Source organism: Drosophila ficusphila, unplaced genomic scaffold (assembly GCF_018152265.1).
Source record: "Drosophila ficusphila isolate 14025-0441.05 unplaced genomic scaffold, ASM1815226v1 contig_791, whole genome shotgun sequence".
Classification (NCBI taxonomy): Eukaryota; Metazoa; Arthropoda; class Insecta; order Diptera; family Drosophilidae; genus Drosophila; species Drosophila ficusphila.
In genome coordinates, this window is record NW_025064737.1 from 1,907,347 (window position 1) to 1,928,360 (window position 21,014).

A 21,014-nucleotide genomic window follows, 5' to 3' on the forward strand; every position below is an offset into this window, starting at 1 on the left:
CTATCAGAAGTAAGTAACAAAAAGAGTAGTACAACAAAATACTTATTAGGAACTGTTTGAAGGGAACTTAATCGAGTCCAAGGCGTATTCGACTTATCAAATACCCGAAATCCAATTGGGGGCTCAATCAATTACTTTCCGGCATTCGATATGAAATTGATCAAACGAAGTGGACCTTATACTTTAGTGATGAATGCGATGAGATGCTCGTTTGGGAATAGAATACAGGGTTCGAGATTTATACTCTCTGTGTGTGTCTTAACTTAGGTGTAACTTAGCTTGGCTTTGGATCACTGGACAATATGTGTTTCTGTAAATTCTATGAGCGTATTGCAAGTCGCTTCACTTGAGAACGCTGCTCCAGCCTCCCGCTGCTCCAGAATTGATTGCCAATTTAGTACTGTTCCAAACTGAAAATGTGTCACAAAAAGCCGGGTCATAATCGATGGCAGCTCAAAGCAAATAATGTCACAACATGGCAACGACAAGGGTTACAACTCGTCAAGGCAACGGCAAAAGGAATTGTGAAGCGCATGCATACACTGACAAAAAATATGGATTATATATTCGATAGAGCTAAAACAAAGCGTTTGAATGTGAAATGATCAGTCTCAATTGTAAGCCCATAACTTAAATACTCCTCCGACTTTTTTTGTTAACGATTTTAAAACGAATTGTTAAAACAAAGAGTTCTTAAAAGGGAAAGTTTAAAACAGTTGGAGATTTCTTTGAGTTTTCACAGTTAGAAAAAATTCTAACAAGGGAATTGTAAGATTCAAAATTGTTGAAAGATTAATTAGTAAATCGTACTTTAGAATTCGAATGCGAATAGATTTCATAAGCTTAAAATAAGGAAATACTAATTAAACAGTTCCTTTACTGATAAATATATCGTAAATATTTAAAGAGTTTTAAAAAATAAAATTTTTAAAAAGTTTGAGATTTTTTTTTAGATTTAAGGGTTAGAAAAAAAGACTAGCAGTAAAGTAAGATGAGTAGTTTAAAGATGAATTAAATAATTTTGTCTCGGGATCAGTATTAAAAATAATAAATATAATTTCAAGGAATTTTTTATAAATTTAAAGAAATTATTATTTTTTTACATTACCTACCAGTAAAGAATTACAAATTCAACAAATCTGTTCCTCATAAATATTAGAGAAAAAGTAGATTCGCTATTACTATATACACTAAACACCCGCATTGTTTTATTGTTCAATAACCCTCAAATTCAAATTTAGGTTAAAGGGAACTTTATAAATTTTATGACCCCACTCAAAAACCCTGAACATGATAATGCTATTTGGGCACGTGTTGTCGCTCAATGTACACTGGGTGCGGCAGTTGCAGGTGGAACAAGTGAAACGTAAAAGGGAGCAGCAGCGACGCTTGGAGCATGCAAATCCAATAAGCCCGAGAACGCACAAAAGGACATGCAAGCATACAAATGTATGTCCTTTGCAGGCGGGCGGGCGGCATGCACTCCGAGCGAACCAGAACGAACCGGAACGAACTGGATCGGAACCTTAAGAACTAGCGAACCGAGCTTTACCGCGGCATCAGCTTGGTGACCTCCGAGGGCACCTGGTGCTCCGTAAGTGCCACCGACTCTGTGATGGCGCTGCGCAGTCCGCCCTCCTGGTGGCCGGTCATGAAGTCGGTGGCCGCGAGACCGCCCTCGCCGCCGACGGTGCCGCTCTGGGCGCCGCCCGGGCCCAGCAGCTTGAGCTCGCCCTTGGAGAGATCGGCGCCCAGCTTGCGACGTCGGCGCGCCGCCGCCTGGACGTTGCAGCCTGTTGTGTGACCGTTAAGAGCAACATTAGTTGGTTCTGAGCAACGGCAGAGCAGTTCGTGAAATTCTTTACGGAAGTTGTCGTTGAGCCAGCCGTAGAGCAGCGGATTCGAGCAGGCGGAGCTCATGCCGATCATGTGGCAGATGGCGTAGCGCACCAGCATGCTCTGGGTGACCGGCGAGCGCTCCATGTCCGCGTACAGGTTGAAGAAGTTCAGCGGCAGCCACGAGACGCCGAAGATGATCGCGATGCTGATCAGCAGGCAGTTGGTCCGCTTCATCCGCCGCCCGCGCTCCACCTTCCGCTGGGCGGAGGCCGCCTGCACGGCCACCACGGTGATGCGGCTCTTCAGCTTGTTGTAGATCCCGAAGTAGGCCACCGAGACGATCAGGATGGGCACCAAGTACTGCACGCACAGCGAGAAGATCGAGTAGTAGAAGCGCCCGTTCCGACTCGGCCAGTCCTCGATGCAGTACGGAATGGTGTCCTGCAGCCCGATCTGCTGCAGCAGCGCCGGCGTGTCCGTGTTGATCAGCTCCTTGTAGACGAACAGCGGCGAGGCGAGCAGCAGGGCCAGTGCCCAGATCCCCACCAGGATCCCCACCGCGCCTACGAACTGCAGACTGTTCCGCGTGGGGTAGACGATCACCTGAAACAAAAGTCGGGGGGTTTCAGTGGAGGGTAACTCAGGGGTAGGACTCGGAAATATAAACGAATAAACTAACTAAATAAGGGTATTACTAGGTCTTCCTTATAATTTACTTGGAAAGATTTATTCATTATAACTAAGAACCTAAACTAATAGTTAATACTTTAAATTATTTGTAAGTTATAATAATTTAAATAATTCTTTAATGGGCTTATAAACTTCACCTCACTAAACTTTCAATAAAATAATAGCTAGGTTTTCCTTGATTTCATCATTCGTCTTCTGTTTATAGTGTGCTGTTTCTACAGTATCTCATGTTTGTTTATTTTTACTTCACTAGCTAATCAACAGAACCATAAATATAGATTCCATGTGACCAGTTACGGATTCATATCAAGGCGACAACCTTGGCCTGTCTCTGAAATTCCTCTCCTTCAGAAATATATATTTTCATTTGATGAACGCCGATAGATTATTTGCTGGCTTGGCATACATGAATCCAAAAAATAAATAGAGCAATATAGATAGAGCACACGAATGCATCTGATGGATGTGTACTCTGCTCACAAACATCACCTGTTATTCACAGCTGAATATTCAATATAAATAATTCTTGCTAAAATGGTAACTATTTATTTAAGGCTACGCACCGAACAATAAATTCAAACCCCCTTTGTTCTCTGACAGCAACTCAATTTGCCAACGCTGAGTATACAATACCTTTCCAACAACCTTTTTGATCCCCGAAATAACAAGTTTATTTTAATAGCATTTGCCCTAGCAAAAAACCTGTGGCCCCCATACATCATCCCTTTTAATAGCTGCGTTTTAACCACCCCTTATAATTATAACTTTAATCGTGGGTTAAGCATTCGTGTAATCGCCAAATATTTACCCAGAGCCCATCGATTTTCCCTCAACGTCAAATTTAATGGATACAAATTGGAGCTATTTACCTCATTAATATCGGGACATGACTTGACCCAGCCGATTGGCCCATTTACATACTAATGCTGGCATTAATAAGGACTAACCTGATATCGGTCGAAGGCGATGGCCGTTATGGATATTGTCGACACGAAAATGCAAAGAGCCTGCAGCATGGCAATCGTTTTGCACAGGATGGAGCAGGAGCCGTATGGCCAGTATTTGGAAAGGATCTCCATCAGGGTGAGGGGCATGGTGACCAGGCATAAAAGTAAATCTGAAAGGCCGCCCGTTAGCACAGATTTCCCCCTCCTTGGCATAGTGGCAGAACTCACCCGAAATGGCCAGATTCAGGATGAAGAGGTTGCGGGCGGTGCGCATGATGGGCTTCCGGACGACGGCGATGACCACCAGGGTGTTGCCCAGGGCGCCGAACACGATGAGCACGCCGTACATGCTGATGAGCATGTGGTACCAAGGGCTGTCCACGGCCCTGTTGCTCAGGAACCGGTCGATTAGCACCGGATCGAGTGGCCTGCTCCCAGTTTCGTCCGCATCCGAGGTGTTCATGGCCGAGGTGTTGAGGGCGTGGACCGTTCCGAGGTCCAGATAGTCGAGGGGATGGCGGTCGTCCAGGTAGCGCACACTATTCCCGCTGCTGGCGTAGCCACTCAGATGCTCTCCGGCGGATAGCTGCCCGGTCTCCGTCTGGTTCATGCTGATTATCTGGCAAGCAGAGAGGGCAAACAGTGTCTCATTAAACGCTGAATTCCGCAGCGGAAATATTCAATTGTCAGGGGGCACGAGGCAGGCTTCATGGGGAGGGGGCTAAATTTGCGTGCCACATCACGTATGATTTACGAGATTGGCCTGCAGCACACGCCACACATATTTCAAGCCCGCTGCGAAAGGCAAATTCTACTGGTTTATGGCCCGCCTTAAATGCGGGGCAATAATCGCATGAAAAGTTTGTTCCGTGCCAGTAGGTGGCCCAGCACCAAAGGATTCTATGGGAATTCGACATGAATGAAACTTCTGACGCCTCAATTGCAGGCGAGCACTGGGAGAAACTGGGGGTGAGTTAAGCACACAGGATTAATCGTAAACAAATATCTCAATTTTACTTCAAGAAAATATATAAAATTATATAATTCAAAAATAATAAAAAAAAGTGTATTTTATAATTTCGAAATTAATTTTTTTACTTCCATTATTGTAATATGATATTGCTTAATCAAATTATTAAAACAAAGCAAAAAAAATAAAAATTCTTGTCCAAATTCAAAGTTTATTAACATTAACATTTAATGAGAAACTTCCAGAAACTAAATAGTTTGGTCGGCTAAAGCATTTGCAGCCCAGCGGTTAAAAAACAAATTGCGAAATTTTACAAGACACGAAATTGCCTCACGATCCATACATAAGCTTAAAAACAAGGGCGTTTCATCGATTTTTTTTTTTATTTTTATTACTTTTTTAGTGCGTTTCTAATTGTACATTAAAAACCTACAACAAATATTTACTGCAACGAATACTGCAGAAATTTCAAACTAAGAAAAGAATATGCATTAAACTTATCTGATGGAAATACTACTTTCCAGTGTGCTATATTAGTAATTGACTTGTGATCTCAGGGCAGGATAAAAACTTCAAACGCCCTTGGATCCGCCTTTTAATGCCTTTCTGATGCCCTTTAGACAACGGCCATGACTCATGGGACTTGGCTCGCAAATTTTCTGCTACAGGATAACTTTCACGGGGCAAAATCTTTCCCTTTGTTTTTAGGCGTTGCACGTCTCTTTGTTTCTGAACAATTCCCGTCCGTTCGGTGTAAATTTATGCAATATCTCTGTTTAAAGTGCCTCGGCACCAGCAGGCTGCAGTTAGTAAGTTGTTTTCCCTCGTAAATATTCATGCATTACATGGGCCCATAATTTATACGGCACATCAGGACGAGACATGCATTTAATTGGAAAAATCAAAAGTGCCTTTCCCGGGGAATGTGCGTTTGATGCCCGGAATTTGCTGGCAGAATAAGATATCGGGGTGTCGAGGGACAGCCGTCAGCTACGGATTCACATCCAGAGTCAGATACAGATACAGATATACAGGCAGGTTATAAATGACGACATTTGCTAAAAATAATTGTGTAATTTTATGCGCCGAATGGCTGCGCACTTGTCAGTATCGATAAAGCCGATGGCCCACCGAAGGTGGGCGAGACAAACTTATGGGGGCGCCTAAAGGTAGGCTCCACCACCGACAGCTGCGATAAATGGGGCGCTAATAAATCTCGCAAATCGGGGGATTAGGGCTCCAGATAGCAGCAGAGCGGGGATCGCAAACGAGCCGAAGACAAAGTTGCCATGGAAATTTAATTTGAACTTGGCCAGCACCTAATTGACTAACATTTGCACTGCCAACTCAAACATCTAGCCCCGAGTTGGCCAGTCCTAAATGGACAAGTCTCCACCGCAAACTGGCCAGCCTGTAAAATGTTTGTCTGTCTCGACCGAGAGGCTGCTTGGGGATTCCCCTTCCGCCTTAGCCGAAGACAATAAAAAAGTTTTGCCCCACAAAAAAGGAGCAGTTCGAAGTTGATCACCAATTTGTTGCAGAAGTTCCAATCACATCAGCTTCATGGCGAGGTGGAAATTGAATTTCCATGTTTTCTTCCTGAAAGATGGGGAAACCCACTCAACAGTTGCCTTCTTGGTTCAGTTTGAGAAGGGAAGTCGACGTCAGGAGAATTATGCAAAGTAGCCTCAAGCCATTGGCAGTTGTCACAAATTTGGTGTAATTTTCGGAATGCGAGAGCCTGCGGCCTTTTCGCTTCACTGGATAAGTGGAGCGTGACAAAGGTTTTAAATGCCAAAGAAAGCTCGGAGGATTCGACCGGACTCCTGGCTGGTTAGGAGTTGCCTGCAGGCACTCCGATTCAGCTATTTTTGTGATTTATTTGCGGCAAGTCTCTTGTTTCGCCCACAACAAGATGGATTTTATTGCCGCTTGTGCGATTTGTTTGCTGCAAACATTTATTGGCCCTGCTGGCTGATGAATTTATTAACTGGTTATTGGGTTCCGGCACCATTTGCTTGCTCTCAGGAAATTTCCATTATTAATTGGAGTCGATTTAGTTTGAAGACAGAAGAGGTAAGGCCCAGCTGGAATTGGCCTCATCTGCTCCGTTGGTCAGTACGAATTATTCACTGGGAAAGTGATGTGATGTGCTTAAGCGGGGACATCTGGCCGAATGCGAACTGGGTTTCTTGGGAATTAATCATCTAAGCCTCTTACGGTCTGAACGCAAATCTCTCCCATTTGCGTGAGTCCTTTGCTATTTATCATGTTTCCCGTGACGCTTAACACTTCTTAGGTGTCAAAGAAAAGCCACCGAGTGGTTGGTCGCCCTTGAGATAAAAATAAAAAAAACTCCTAGTACACAGAATGCGGCTCACGAAAATGAGATTGCGTAACCAGGACAGCAATTATGGCGTAAATTGATACGCTTCTGCGAGACTTTTAAGCCTTCTCCGAGTTTTTAAATTGCCACGAAATGGGAGCATAACTTAGAAATTTGTATGGCTCCTACTTCGGAAAAACCCATCCTGTCTTCAATCTGGCGGTGGATCCTGCAAATGTCAAATAAATCTTTGCCATATGGCGAAGTCAGACCGATTCCCCCTCGAGCAACTCGAACAAACTTTTTCATTTTAGGAACAAAGTAATTTCGTTCCGTTTGACATCTACTCCGAAATGGCTTCTCGAGCTGGCTTTAAGTATTTATATTGCAATTACACTCACCATCGTTCTGGCAATCTCCTCTGCCAACAGGATGTAGAATTGTCTTCCTGCCTTCGGTTGTTGTTTTCCGGCTGTAAGTGACACGAATGACTTTTTCTTTATGGCCGCTTCAGCAGCAGTTGCGCACTTAGTTTTCAATTCTGACTGTAATCACAGCTCTCTTCTAATGTCCTCGCTACAATAAATAAAAACTATAATAAATAAAATCACTTCTGCGTGAATGCTTGATTGAAGAGGTCGAAAGTATGCGACATTTAATCTGACGACAGGCAAGCTGCTTGTCAGCGTAATAAACTTAATTGATGTTCTTCAAACTACTCGAAATGGAGAAAGTTTGGGAACAACTTAATCCATGGAGCACAATGGCACACGCCTGAATCCCAAAAGTTTGTGCAATAAAGTTGCAGTTTTTGAATGCCGTGGGGTTGCAGTTTTGCATGGATTGGCATGCATAACTTTGGAACATTTTCCACCTTTTCGGTGCACTTTGAACGTGCTTCTTCCCCAGTTTATACACGCTCAGTTGAGCATGACACACTTAAAACAAACTTTAAAATAATGTCCTTTTCTTTAAGGTAAAATTTTAAAAGGGTTCACCGCACGATATTTAACAAGCCGATTTCACTTATTCTTGATTTTATAAACTCAATTTAAGGGGCAAACAATTGGCATGAATCAATATATTTAATTCTGTTCGGTAATTACAAAGGTAATTTAACTTAACTGATTTTATTAAAGTCGCCTTAGTTAAAAAAATATTCATTTGCAACTCTAAAACAGAATTTAATAGGATTAAGCTAACCAGAAACCTAAATTATTTTAAAACTTTAATTTGTGCCTTAAATTCTTGCACATTAATTGAAATGCTTAATAAAATTGATTAAGGACTTTACAGTGCTCCAGTACAAAAATAAACTGTAATATATTAATGCTTTAATTAAAGCTTAAAGCCGAATTGGCTTCCTCAAAAGTCCTGGATTAATTAGTTCACATATTTCATATATTCGTACACAATTTGTTTGGCCTCAAATATTAAATCCTTTATGTCAATATAATTATAATTGGCGCAATATTCTTGTCGAAATATTTTCCTTAATGCACGAAATATGGCTTTAATGTATGGCTCGTTATTGGGAGTCCATTAATATTCTCATTAAGCAAATTGCTTTCGTATGTACGAGTATTTCGTATTGAACTGCAGCACTCGTCTACATCTCATTACGCGCGGTGCAGACTCATTAATTTTCCACCGAACGGAACTCAACCGAATCGACTTCTGCCCGTAGTTTTGTTAAGTTATTATTTCCCACACACATCACTTGGCATTACAGACTCGCAAGATTTGATTTCCCGCGAGACTCGTCAGAATAATATTTTCTTTCGATTAATTCGCAACTTGCAGTTCGGATTCACTGGAGCGCGTTCGGGAGAATAATTAATATAACGCCGACAACTGCGGCGCGTCCGGCAAGCTGTTAGCGAAATTCCGCGGAGCAGAGGAGGAACAGTCGTAAATGTCGAGGCGTTGTGCGAAATCTTCACGCCTTTAACTTTTTATGGCGGCACATAGTTGAAAAACAAACACAAAACACACCTCTCTGAATTCAGAATTCCGCGGAGATCCAACTTTTTGGGCCTCAAAATTCTGAATAAATGTGCGGCCGCATTTTGATTATTCCGCTTATTCCACGCACTTTTATTACATTGAGTTTCGGGTTCAGTTTAGTTCGGCTGTTTGCTGATCTCCGATAACCACACGCGTGCACAGTCAGCGACCATCTGTTGGCTTTTGGTGCGCATCCCCTGCTTATAAAGCCTCGTCGTCCCGGACTATATATCTGCCCGATTCTGCCGGTGGCGGAGTGCGCGTTGCGTATACGCCGCGTGGCACACAAGTTGCAACTGAGGGCGCCGCACTCGGTCAACAGGCCGTGGGCCCTCGCTTCCGACTTTGTTTGGGTTTTGGCCACCCATCAGCTGTTCGGAGCTTTCTTATCACTGAAGCTGGGGGTGGAAAAGCTCGGCACACTGGGCCAAGGGTTGCCAGAAATTCTAGCTTGCTTGTCTGCTGATTTGAGTCACATAAAACAAACTTCCTTGTTATCACTTGAGGCTCGAGGGCAACCACTCCTAATCATTCCCCGCTAAAAATGACGAGAAAATGACGTACCGTGTTTATGTGCACTTTAAAATTATTTGTTTCTTGCTGATAGCTTATCGTATGAAGTGTGCTCTAAAAAAGTATTTGCCATACAAACAGTATCAAAAAAACTATCTTGATTACGAACCGTAAATAAACATTCCTGCGAGTACAATCAAACACACCCAATTAACTGTTGCTAGTATTTTCACACCTTGAATTATCACTCTACTGCTTAATAAGTAATGTATTTAATATACAATATAAACTGTATGTATAAATTATAAATTGTATAATTTGATAAATTTTATTTAAAAAAGGAGAATATAACATAAAATATATAATATAGTGTCTACCAAACGTTTTACCAAATCACAGATATGATTGATTTTTAGAAATTTTCAGCCTACTTAACATCCAAGAGACCCTTGGCATCAAGAATGGCCAGCAATTTGGTTGCACTTCTGATTATCGCTTCATTTTCATAAACAGATTTTTGGTAGCGAAGTCCTTCTTCGGTATCCTTGTACAGACTTGAGAAGTCCGAGGTTTCTTCAGTGCCGTTGTAAATCATGCAAGGTTTGAATTGATGCGCCAGCAGACCTTTAAAATAGTAAAAGGTTACCCTTGTTTTGAGCTGCTATGTTTTTTTACTTACTCATGAATCGCCGACTTTCAAACTGATGCTGGTACTCCTGAAGGCTGGGAAATAGGCCCTTGAAGGAGAACTTCTCCAGGTTCGCCTTCAGCGACTTGTAATGATGCTCCACGAGCTCCGATTCCCTGTCCCTAACTTCCTCCTTCAGGGAAGTAGTGAAGAAGTAGTGTAGATCGATCGCAGGAGAGGTGCAGTTACTGAACTGGAAGTCTATAGCCACCACCGACTTCGGACTGCCTGCATCATCGTACTGGAACATAATGTTGGTGGTCCAGCAGTCGCCGTGGTTAAGGGTCTGCAGGTCCTTCTCCCCCACATCGTAAGCCCTCGCTCCATACTCCATAATGTGGCTGCGCAACTTCTCCAGCTTTTCTCCATAAGTTTTCTTTAAGTTCGGTTGACCATTTATGAACCGCAAGAAGGCCCTGAACAATCCTGTGAAAACTTCTGAATAAGCCTTTTTGTCGCGGGAAAAGAAGTGGGTGAAGAAGCACTTGGTCAGCAGCTCCGGATGGCGTTGTCTCAGGATTATGGAGGCGGCATGGAACTTGGCCAGCATTTCCAAGGTCAGCTTCGCGTGGTTCCAATCCAACTGTTTCACTCTGTCCGCATTGACGAACTTGTAGGGCGCCAGATCCTCCAGAATCATGGTGCTGTGCTCCCGGTTCACGGCGATGGCATCGGCGGTTAGCTTTCCGTCCAGACCGGCTTCCTCCAGCAGCTCCTTCATCTTGGGCAGGACGAACTCGTACATGTCCATCTCGCGGGAGTAGAGCTCGTACTCAAAGAAGACCGCCGCCTGGGGAACGTCCTCGGGAAGAGCCTGCTTCACAATGTAGGTTCTTTGCTGAACGGAGCCATCGCCCAGCTGGAAGTCCACATAGATACGGGTCATAACACCCACGAAGTTCTCACCCTTTCCGGTGGCAGCCTTGGACCAGATCTTGAGGACCTTGAGCTGATCGTCCTTGCAGTGGGCCCTCAACTTGGGCTGCAGATACTCTTTGGTTAACCAGTTGGGTAGCATTGTTCAAGTGTTGCGATCTCTCGGACTTCTGACGTCTTAGCTCCACGGCTCACGTTTTTATTATGACGAAACGGTCTCTTATCAGGCTCAGTTATAGTCCATCCGCGATAGGCGACGTTTTGCCAATTTGCGAGCTATCTCTGTTCTCAAGTGAATTCTTAGTTGTACAATGTCACTGTGAGTTTGCGATTTATATTAAGCTCAGTCACTCTCCGTGGGTACTGCTCGCCATTCGCCAAGTCATTCCGGCTCTCGAACATTTTATTTTCTGTCGGATGCGTAATCAACAATCTCGAACTTTTGTTTGTCCGTGTAAAATGTGTGATAGTGATATTAACTATAAAGCAAGATAAGATGTAGGCATTAAATCATTTATATGTCAATTACCAAAGAGTACCTTCAAGACGAACTAACATACTTTATAAATATTATATGCCTAAGGCGTGCTCTACCACGTGTGAAATTTGATTTCATTTGATTGTCTATGACCGGTTTTGACCCTTGATTTTCCCGCGGGTAAAATTTAGTCAGTTTCATTTGTCATCTAATAAAAGTCATCCATATAATATATATATTACTAGAGGTCCTGTGTCCGCTTCGCTGGTCAACACAATTTAACAACATAAAAGTCAATGTTGCAACATTTTTTAAATATATGGAAGTATAGAAAGATGGTTATTTAACACTTTTCCAGTTTGACTTTTCCACTTGCGCAGCACAATCCAGCCGTTTCTCTTTTAAACATTAACGCACTGCAATATCGGTCGCCATTGGTCCAATATCTAAATTTTCATTATCACTGTAGTTCGCAGTGGGGTCATATTGGAATGCCAAGCGATTGAATGATGCTAATGATCTCCATGTGCTCATTTGTCTTTCTTCGCTTAAGTTTTGTGAATATACTGGCTGCTGGCTTGGATGTCTGCGGCCAATGTTTTGCACGTCGTCCTCTAAGCATTTTGGACTATGGACATAGTGGTGAATTTATCCTCAAATGCACGATCCACATAATTTTCACAGTTCAACTTAAATTGAATAAAAATTCTTTTTTTTTCACAATTTCACAGTGAACACAAAAATTGAGTTAAAATGCTATGGGAGCGTGTTTGTCAGTGTGATGAGGTAGCAACTCACTTTATATGCGACAATATTGCAATTTTCTTACGGATCCCTAATTTTTTTCAAAATAAATTATAGCCTATTTAACTCCACGATAATATAGCTTTCTATCGGTGAAAGAATTTTTTAAATCGGACCAGTAGTTCCGGAGCCTATTCCCTGCAAACAAACAAACAAACAAACAAACAAACAAACAAACAAACAAACAAATTTTACCTCTTTATAATATTAGTATAGATAATATATATATTATATTATCATATATTCCAAGAACCAATTAGATGTACCAAAATTAATATTGAAGGTCGTTAGGCTTAGTTTTGATTGATAGATTGATAGTACTCACATGCATTACTCGCAAAACATAGGAGTTTATTGTATTTAATTGAATTCGTTTAAATTCTATTCGCTTAAATGTTCGTAAGAGCCAGATGGACGAGTTTCTCTATTAGGCATACATCTCTAATTCGATGTAACACCAACTAACTATTCATAAGGAATATGAAAAACTAAACAAATTAGAGTACATCCACGTCGATTTATAGGTACACATACCTTGCGACAAGAATAAAATGAAGATACGGCTGGTATCAAATGAAGTGTTAATAAGGTTCTAATCAGCAATAAACGAAAAGTCAAACATTTAGATAGTAAGTAGTACTAAATTGATCCGCGAATTTATCAATACATACATATATTTCAAGATTATAATTATGAAAGGAAGTACACGTAGTGGCGAAGAACACTCGGAGTGTACGCAATGGCGATACCATATAAGGCCGCATAATAGAACGATAGTATTAAAATTAAATATGTATTTGCAGAAGCGAGAAGAAAAGATTTTATAGAATGCATTTATTTTATGTTATACAATTATTTTTCTTCGCAAAACTAAACCATCTTCACATTTTTTGTCCCGGTAAGAAAAGTTTTTGTTTTGTTTTAAAATTCAAATAAAATTTACCAACATTCCTTTTCTACTTTGTTTGTCACTCAAATTACTTTTCGGAAGAGCAAGGATTTTTATTAATTTTTACATTTACTTTTTTTTGCCGGTCATGTTTTTTGGTGTCATTTAAACAAATTCCAAACTGTCAAAAAGTTAACATTGGGAACCATGGTTTATGCACTCAGAATATATTGATTTTATTAATCAACAATAAACAATTTTAACAGTCTTATTTCAGTGAGCATCCAACAAGCCCTTGGCATCCAGAACTGGCAGTAAGGTGTCCACTCTTCTCTGAATCTCCATGTCTTCGTACATCGAGTCCTGGAACTTGATGCCCTCTGGTGTATCCTGGTAGAGATTAACGAATTCGCAGTCCTCGCTGCCCTGGTAAACCATAATCGGTTGGAAAACGTTTGCAATAATTACACCTGCGAAAGGAAATACTCAATTTAGTAATGTAGAGGTAATACTTAAACTTTATCTTACTCAAGAATCGTCGTTTTTCAAACTGAAGCTGATACTCGAAAAGGCTGGGGAAGTATCCCTTGTAGGAAAGTGCTTCCAATGTTCTTTTCAGGGCGTAATAATGGTACTGGACAAGCTCCGTTTCCTGCTGTTTCACATCAGACTGCAGCGAAGTGCTGAAGAAGTAGTGCAGATCGACCGCTGGAGAAGTCAGAGTGCTGAACTGAAAGTCGATGGGCAGGACGGTGGTGGGGTTTCCCTCGTCGTCGTACAAGTACATCACATTGGTGGTCCAGCAATCGCCGTGGATCAACGTCTTGAGGTCCTTCTCCCCCACGTCGACCGACCGGCCGGCATAGTCCATCAGGTTGGTAATAATATTCTCCAGCTTGTCCGCATAGCGATTCTTCAGGTTGGGTTTGCTCTTCACATACCTGATGAATGCCCTGAACAATCCAGTGAAAACCTCTCCGTACCCCTTTTTACTCCTCGAAAAGAAGTGCGCGTCGTAGTTCCGGCTCAGGAGTTCCGGCTCTCGTTGGTTCAAGACCATTCCGGCGGCATGGAACTTGGCCAGCATGTCAAGCACCATCTTGGTGTGGACCATGTCCAGTTGCTTCACTCGGTCCGCATTCGTGTAGCGCAGGGGAGCCAGATCCTCGAGGATCATGATGGTGCGCTCCCGGTCAACGATCACAGCCTCCGCCATCAGCTTGTCATTGATGCCAGCCTCTCGGAGGATATTGGCCATTTTTGGCAGGACGACGTCGTACATTTCCAGTTCCCGGTTGTAAACGTCGTATTCCCCGAAGAGCTTCGCCTGGGGAGCATTAGCGGGAACGGCCTGCTTGAGGATGTAGGACTTCTTCTGCTCGGTTCCATCTCCCTGCACAAAGTCCACATAAATCCGGGTCATAACCCCCACAAAGTTCTCGCCTTTCTCCGTGGCTGGCTTGGCCCAGACCTTCTGGACTCGCAACTGATTATCCTTATAGAAGTTCCCTAAGGCCTTCTGGACATAGTCCTCCGTTAGCCAACTGGGAAGCATTGTGACCTTTCCTGGGATACTGTGATCTCGCGAATATGAGCTCATACCCCTTGGACACACGCTTTTATTCACACCAGCAGCTCATCTTATCAGTCAAGTCACGATAAGCTACGTAACGTTTTAAGATGCTTAGAAGTTAGTATATAGTCTCCCTTAAATCAGATCTTTGTTTGTCCACACAAAGGCAAGTGCAGCCTTTTTAAGTCATTTACTACTTGGCAAATATACAAGATTGCGACCTTTATGTGGAGGCCCAGAGAAGCAGACGAAGATGGAACTATGGACGCGAATTTTAGTTCTGACAAATAAATGTAATCCTTGTGACATTGCAGTTTTGCAAATTACAACAGCCTAATTATATAGCATAATCTTATACTAGTATATAACGCACATCACGTGCTAAATGTTTTTTTTTGTCTTTATTAGGGATAATTATTTAATGGTCTTCATGTGACGGTAGGAGTAATATTTTAAGATATCCCAGATGTGCCAAAGTTGGCAAAAAGTCTTGACTTCATGAATAGTAGTGGGTTAGGGACTTCCCCTTATCCGATTTCGTTGAAAGAAGTATGAATGATGATGGAATTGTGGTGATCTCTATGGGCTGGAACAAAACAAATTTGTCAGCGATATAGGCTTCAGGTGCTACTCTTTTGTAATCAATCCGAAAGATCCGAGATCCCACGTATCATGTATTAAAATTAATATATTAAATTACAAAAATTTGATTAATTTAATGACTGGTGGGAAATGTAAGCAATTGTTTTTGCGCCATTACAAGTGTTTGTTTTTCATCTTCTATAACTAACCGTTTAATTTGGATGAACTCGATGGCTTTCTTATCTTCCCAGATCAATAAATTAGCTTACTAACCTTTCCATTTTCATTAAAATGTATAAATATATATGGCAGTTGTTAGAGAGCAGCCTTTTATTTGGCTTTGCATCATGCCATAAATGAGAGCAAACAGATATTTGCCCTGTTAAAGCATTTACATGTGTAGTGAGAAGATAGCAACAGATACCCCGAACTGGAATTATGTGGCATTAGCTCGGTGAACTAAACCCATTGATTACGGGAGTGCGTAGTTGCCTGGTTAAACAACTGGTATGGCTTCTTACGAGTCCGAGCCAAATTGTATTGCAAACAAAAGCGGGCCCTGATAAGAAGCCGGTAAACATCGGGCCAAAAAGAGCCGCCCGCACACATTTGGCCTGCACCACATTTGCAAAGGAAGAGGCGTGTCTGCTTGCGGCATAAACAAAATGCAAAAATAACAAATAAATCTATATTGGAAGCCAATGTATTCCATTGTGTTCGCAAACAGAAAAGTTATTCGTGGAAATCTATTTAGCATATGAATCGAAAGTCCTAAAGATGGCATGGGAAACTAAAAATAATTGAGCAGTTCCGAAATTATTTTTAATATAAAAGGAGTAAAGGTTAGCATTAAATTAAGATTTTGTTAATTTTTTAATGCCACACAAGCAAAAATTTTAAGTTCCTGAGGGTATTAAAAAATTAAATGGAATAATTTAGCTGCATTCTTTTCGAAACCGTCAATTATAATACGGTCATAGGTTGTAGTCTCCGATTTGAACGAAATTAAAGGGGCGTCACCAACAAATATTTGTTAAAAATGCATTTAAAACCCGTGAGGATATAGACATTTTAATATATTTCAGTGTCTCGTGAAGAATTTACCTTAATAGTAAATCCTAAAAATAATATTCAAGCCAAAACTGTGATATCTGTTTCTGATGCAACGTTATCAAATTTTTATGCACGTCACGCTTTTTGCGTTGTTGTTTTTTTACAACTGAATTTTCAAGCCGTCATAGAAACTGCCAGACTTTCTGGCATAATTCGTTGTGAAATTGCTTTATCTTAAGTAAATTGAAATTGTTTATTTTTGTTTTTACAGCCAAATAAGGTGTCCGCTGCTCTTTAAGCAGCTCTGTTTTAAAGGAGTAATTAAATGTTAGAGGTCATGGAATTGTAAATTAATATGAATTTATAAGCAGCAAACACTAATTTCCGCCCGGTTTATTCTATTCTAGACCATAATTCAATTTCCGTAGTTCGGCCAGAGAATTGGGTTTTAGTGAGCGTATTGATTCGGGCAAATTGAAATGGCTTCTCGGAAGGCAAATCCCCATTGTTTGGTAAACAAAGGCAATGGCACTGATAAGAAACCGGGTAAACACGCTTTCCAGCGCCACTCTCACGTTTTTGTTTTTATTTAGATTTTTATTTGGCCAGTGGTGTCTGTGGGGAAGTGCTTGTTTGCTTTCGTCATAAACAAATTGCTTTATGTTTGTGCGGGAATTGTTTGTCTTATTAAACCCAAGGTTCTAGTGGGGATGTTCGTCCAGCACGGAATTTTGAATATTGTGACATCACAGGCGCAGATAATAATGATCAAGCTCAATATAATAATGATTAAATATAAGATATACATTGCTTAACCAAAATATTATTGGTTTGTATATACGTACTGTTTGTCCAAAAAATATTCATGCTTTGCCTGCACCTGGTGTGTTTATTGCTTAAAAAAAAATCAGTTGACTGTTTGCATTTTATCGAAATTCGTTGTTCTAAAACCTAAATCCATATGTAATATTTACCTATTGATTTTTATATATTTAAATATTTTAGCATTAGGATCCGATGAACTCTTTCGCTTACTCCCTTAATTAACACTCTTTAGTTCAGCTTTGCACATTAAACAAATAAATAGGTTTATTAGGATACAAATAAGTTACCTAGGCTAACAACTAACGGCTAAAACTCAACGACGGCGACGGTTAACAATTCACTAGGCTTCAGTGGTGGTGGCACGGGTACGGTTCACTCCTTGGAGTGCCTACTGTATCCGCTTGCTGATCGTGTCCAGGTAGTTGTGGGCGTGGTAGGCCTTGCTCGTGGCCCAGTCCTTGCTGTAACTATTCGCCCCGATATCGTGGGGAGCTCCCCCCGAGCCCGAGCTGTACGGGGAGTAGGAGTTGGAGTAGCTGCTGCTGCCCACGAACTGCGAGTAGTCGGAGGGCTCCGACTCGTAGACGTGCGAGTGGGTCTGCACCAGATGCGGGTGGATCTTGCACATGGTCTTGTACTTGAGGTAGTGGATCAGCCAGCCCACGCCGCCCACCAGCAGCACGTTCATGCCGAGCACGGCCATCAGCATGGTCACCAGGGTCATCTTCAGGTGGGCGATCTTCATCAGGATGATCAGGGGAAGGATGATGAGCCACTTCTTCTTCTTGCGCTTCAAGCGGGCTTCTGGAAAGGGATTTCACTTTGTTATTATGGGACTTAAAGGCGGTACTATAGAGTATCCACCTGATTCATCCATCACCCTTGCTCCACTCTCGCTGGAGAGCTTCAGCTGCAGTCCGTGGTTCTGCCCGAAGGTCTCCACTGCTCTCTTGAGGAACTTGAGCACCATCGTGAACTCGCTGTCGCCTGCAAAGCAAACAATGTGGCGTTTAATTAGCCACTGCTAAAAGAAACGGCTATAATTCTCCGGATTGATTTACAGCCGGACGGGTGGTAAACATCCGCAGTGGGTTATCCATTCAGCTGCCTCCGATCGGATCGGATACTGACCAGGTGACCAGCAGGCGATCAATTAGAGATCCGAGCTGAAAACAACTTTCGTCCGCGGACCCACCTTCCAAGCTCTTGGCGTCGTTGAACACGACCAGCTCGTCGGCGGGCTCCCCCAACTGGACCAGTCGCAGCCAGCCTCCCCTCTCCCCGCCCAGGTCCCGTCCGTACTCGCTGGGGAAGAAGCCTAGGCTGTTGGTGGCCAGCTTCCAGACGAACTTGCTGGCCTTGTACTTGATGCAGGACACCAGGCTGCGGGTCTCGAAGCACTGCCTCTGGTTGCGCGAGATGTAGGGATCGCTGGGGAGAGCTCTCACAGAAGATGCCGCCGCCCGGGCGAGCGATTCCACTAAAGAGGAAGCTGCCTTCTGGGGGACTTCCTCCTCCTCCGCCTGGCTGTAATGGAGCAGCAGGAGCAGCAGCAGGGCCACCACAACGCGAAACAGCAGCATGGTTTCCTTTACGCGAGATACAAACTGGAGTTGGGAGCACTGATATCACTGGGATCACTAGGAGCACTGGGACACCACCGAACGGCTGAGTGGACGAGTCGCAAATGGCAACCGAGCGGTGCTGGCCACTCCTTTTATCGCGCAGCCGCAACCGCAGGCAACTCCAGCTGGTTTTTGCAACAACATCAGCCATTGCTCATGTGCCTCAAACATGCAGAGTGCAGTGTGCTGTGTGCTGTGTGCACCGGAATCTCAATTCCTGCCACAACCGATGGCAACTTTCTGGGTCATGTTCGCTCCAAGAGGCGATCAGCGATCCGCGATCTTCGATCTGTGATCAGCGCTCGATCGACAACAAATTGAATCGCATTGTCGCGGGATTATGAGCCAATGTCGAGCAACAGGCAACAGGCAACAACCGCCAATTGACCGCCATCCCGCTGCGTGTGAGTCCCAATGAAAGCCGCACAGTGGCAGTGGCAATGAAAGTGAATCGCGATCCGATGCCCCGCTGCAATTACGCTGAACTGGCGCCAGTGGCAGTGACTGGCGAACGATGCCAATCAGAATAAGTGCAAATGTGCATTTATGCGAGTTTAAACTGGCCACCGAGTGGCTATTGCATCGTGCAATTTGCATACCTCGGCTCCGCCTGGGAATCAATAACTACATAGAGCTAAAGTTGCAACTGTGACCGTCTTAATTACCAAGCCGCAGACGCGGGATGCGAAAGTTGTTGTTGTCGGAGATCGGAGATGGAGTCGGAGTTGCAGTTAGAGATGCATTGCCCCTGTTGCATTATTGACTAGTGAAAGTAACAATTGGTGCAGCTTGTCGACTCTTTTTTGCCGCACCACTTGGAATTCTTGTCGATGCGACGGATTGGCCAGCTGTCTGTGGTCGCACTTGATGGGAATTAGGTAATCGGATGCAATGGCTGCCAGGTAGAATCCATCAACTCCGCAGCTGCGAAGAAAGTTGGCGGCAATTGGCGTAAACATTGTTTCAGAGCAGCCTCGAAGATATTTGGCCGCCAAGCGAGCAACAACAATTACCGAAGACCACCCCACTTCCAGCCCGCTTTTATGGCCACATATTAAATCACGGGGAGCACGCAAACGTGAGGCTATTCGGAGGATTTCGGATTCTGCACCGCAAAATCCACATGAAACGACTTTTACGAGAAATTAACAAAGGCGGTGAGAGGCTGAAACCGAAACTGCAACGGAATTGCCCAGTCAATTAAGCAAATCCGACGTGCCAACATTTTTGGGCCATTTGCCGCAGGAGCAGGAGCAGGCGGCCGGATGGCCCGATAATTGTCAAGTGCCCCTGGCCAAGCAGAGTTGGCTAAGCAGAGTTGGCCAGCAGACAGACCTGGGTCGTAAACACGCGGTTATGGCCTTGACCAGTTTGATAGTTTGATAGTTTAATAGTGAAATTTTCATTCAGGTGCATCTCTCTTAGCGCCTCGGTGCTTAAGTTTTAAGCACCTGCCTCTTGTTCTTTATTGGGATACATTCAATGCAAGACAGCCATCTGATCTCACTAGTCATATATTTCAGTGCTTAGTCGTTTCATTTAATGCATATCAGAAATGGGCTGAATTAAAATTATTTGTGTTTTACTACTCTATTTGTGACCCACTTTTGCACTCTATTATTACGACCCCAATCAAAGATACAGTTCAAGGAAATTTGTGTGGGATTTTAAAACTGGTTTACTCAATTTTTGTATCCGCTACAAGTAAAGGAAAATAAAAAATATTTGACAGTTGTCGTTCGAAGTTATTTCAAATTTTAACTGGTAACCTTACGCTCTTATGCTCCATGCAACATTTAAACAGTCGACATGTAGATCTTTAAACTTTATAAGTTGTTAGCAAACTACATACCTACTATAAATCATTTGAATTTACTGTAGAAGTTCTTAAAATAATTACTTTTATTTAGCTAGCTTAGGATGCTTATCTTATGCGGAATATATAAATTAACAATTTCTAAGCACTCATTGTGGTCCCCATAAAAATGGTGAAGACATTCTTTCAAAGAAAGCTAAAATTGGCAAAAAGTTTATTTCTACTTATTTCAAATGTATACATGAAATGCCATCTGACTCTTACATTTTGTAAACTCAAAAAGTTCCGAGCGCTATTGTTTAGCTTACAGTTCTACTTTCTACCGCGAGAGGGCGATTCCTCCGCTTCTGCTTCTACTTATGTCAAAGTCGTGTAAAATTAACAGTATAAGAAGAAATTTATTGTAAACATAACATGTGTAAAATGTAAATAAGACATGGATTCGAGACTTTTCGAATTTGTTTATAAAAGGGCTTTTTTTTACATTCTTCAGCAATTTTCGTTCGGAAAAGA

General features: G+C 42.6%; 4 protein-coding genes across 4 annotated transcripts; all 4 read right to left on the reverse strand.

The window, feature by feature from the left end:
• Window positions 1–9,049, reverse strand: LOC108091833 (neuropeptide F receptor). Its single transcript, XM_017191213.2, has 6 exons — window positions 8,768–9,049; window positions 7,174–7,348; window positions 3,705–4,095; window positions 3,477–3,646; window positions 1,553–2,442; window positions 1–410 (listed from the first exon to the last, which is right to left on the reverse strand). The coding sequence occupies exons 2-6, from the start codon at window positions 7,174–7,176 to the stop codon at window positions 395–397; spliced, it is 1,470 nt and encodes a 489-aa protein (XP_017046702.1). The 5' UTR covers window positions 7,177–7,348; window positions 8,768–9,049; the 3' UTR covers window positions 1–394.
• A 568-nt stretch (window positions 9,050–9,617) lies between these two features.
• LOC108091734 lies at window positions 9,618–11,062 on the reverse strand. The gene is made up of 2 exons (XM_017191077.1): window positions 9,972–11,062; window positions 9,618–9,916 (listed from the first exon to the last, which is right to left on the reverse strand). The coding sequence occupies exons 1-2, from the start codon at window positions 10,996–10,998 to the stop codon at window positions 9,720–9,722; spliced, it is 1,224 nt and encodes a 407-aa protein (XP_017046566.1). The 5' UTR covers window positions 10,999–11,062; the 3' UTR covers window positions 9,618–9,719.
• Window positions 11,063–13,235: 2,173 nt separating this feature from the next.
• Window positions 13,236–14,590, reverse strand: LOC108091727. Its single transcript, XM_017191070.2, has 2 exons — window positions 13,556–14,590; window positions 13,236–13,497 (listed from the first exon to the last, which is right to left on the reverse strand). Exons 1-2 carry the CDS (start codon window positions 14,580–14,582, stop codon window positions 13,301–13,303), a joined length of 1,224 nt encoding a protein of 407 aa, XP_017046559.1. The 5' UTR covers window positions 14,583–14,590; the 3' UTR covers window positions 13,236–13,300.
• Window positions 14,591–17,448: 2,858 nt separating this feature from the next.
• LOC108091778 lies at window positions 17,449–18,643 on the reverse strand. The gene is made up of 3 exons (XM_017191127.1): window positions 18,256–18,643; window positions 17,925–18,047; window positions 17,449–17,864 (listed from the first exon to the last, which is right to left on the reverse strand). The coding sequence occupies exons 1-3, from the start codon at window positions 18,641–18,643 to the stop codon at window positions 17,449–17,451; spliced, it is 927 nt and encodes a 308-aa protein (XP_017046616.1).
• Window positions 18,644–21,014: the final 2,371 nt, after the last annotated feature.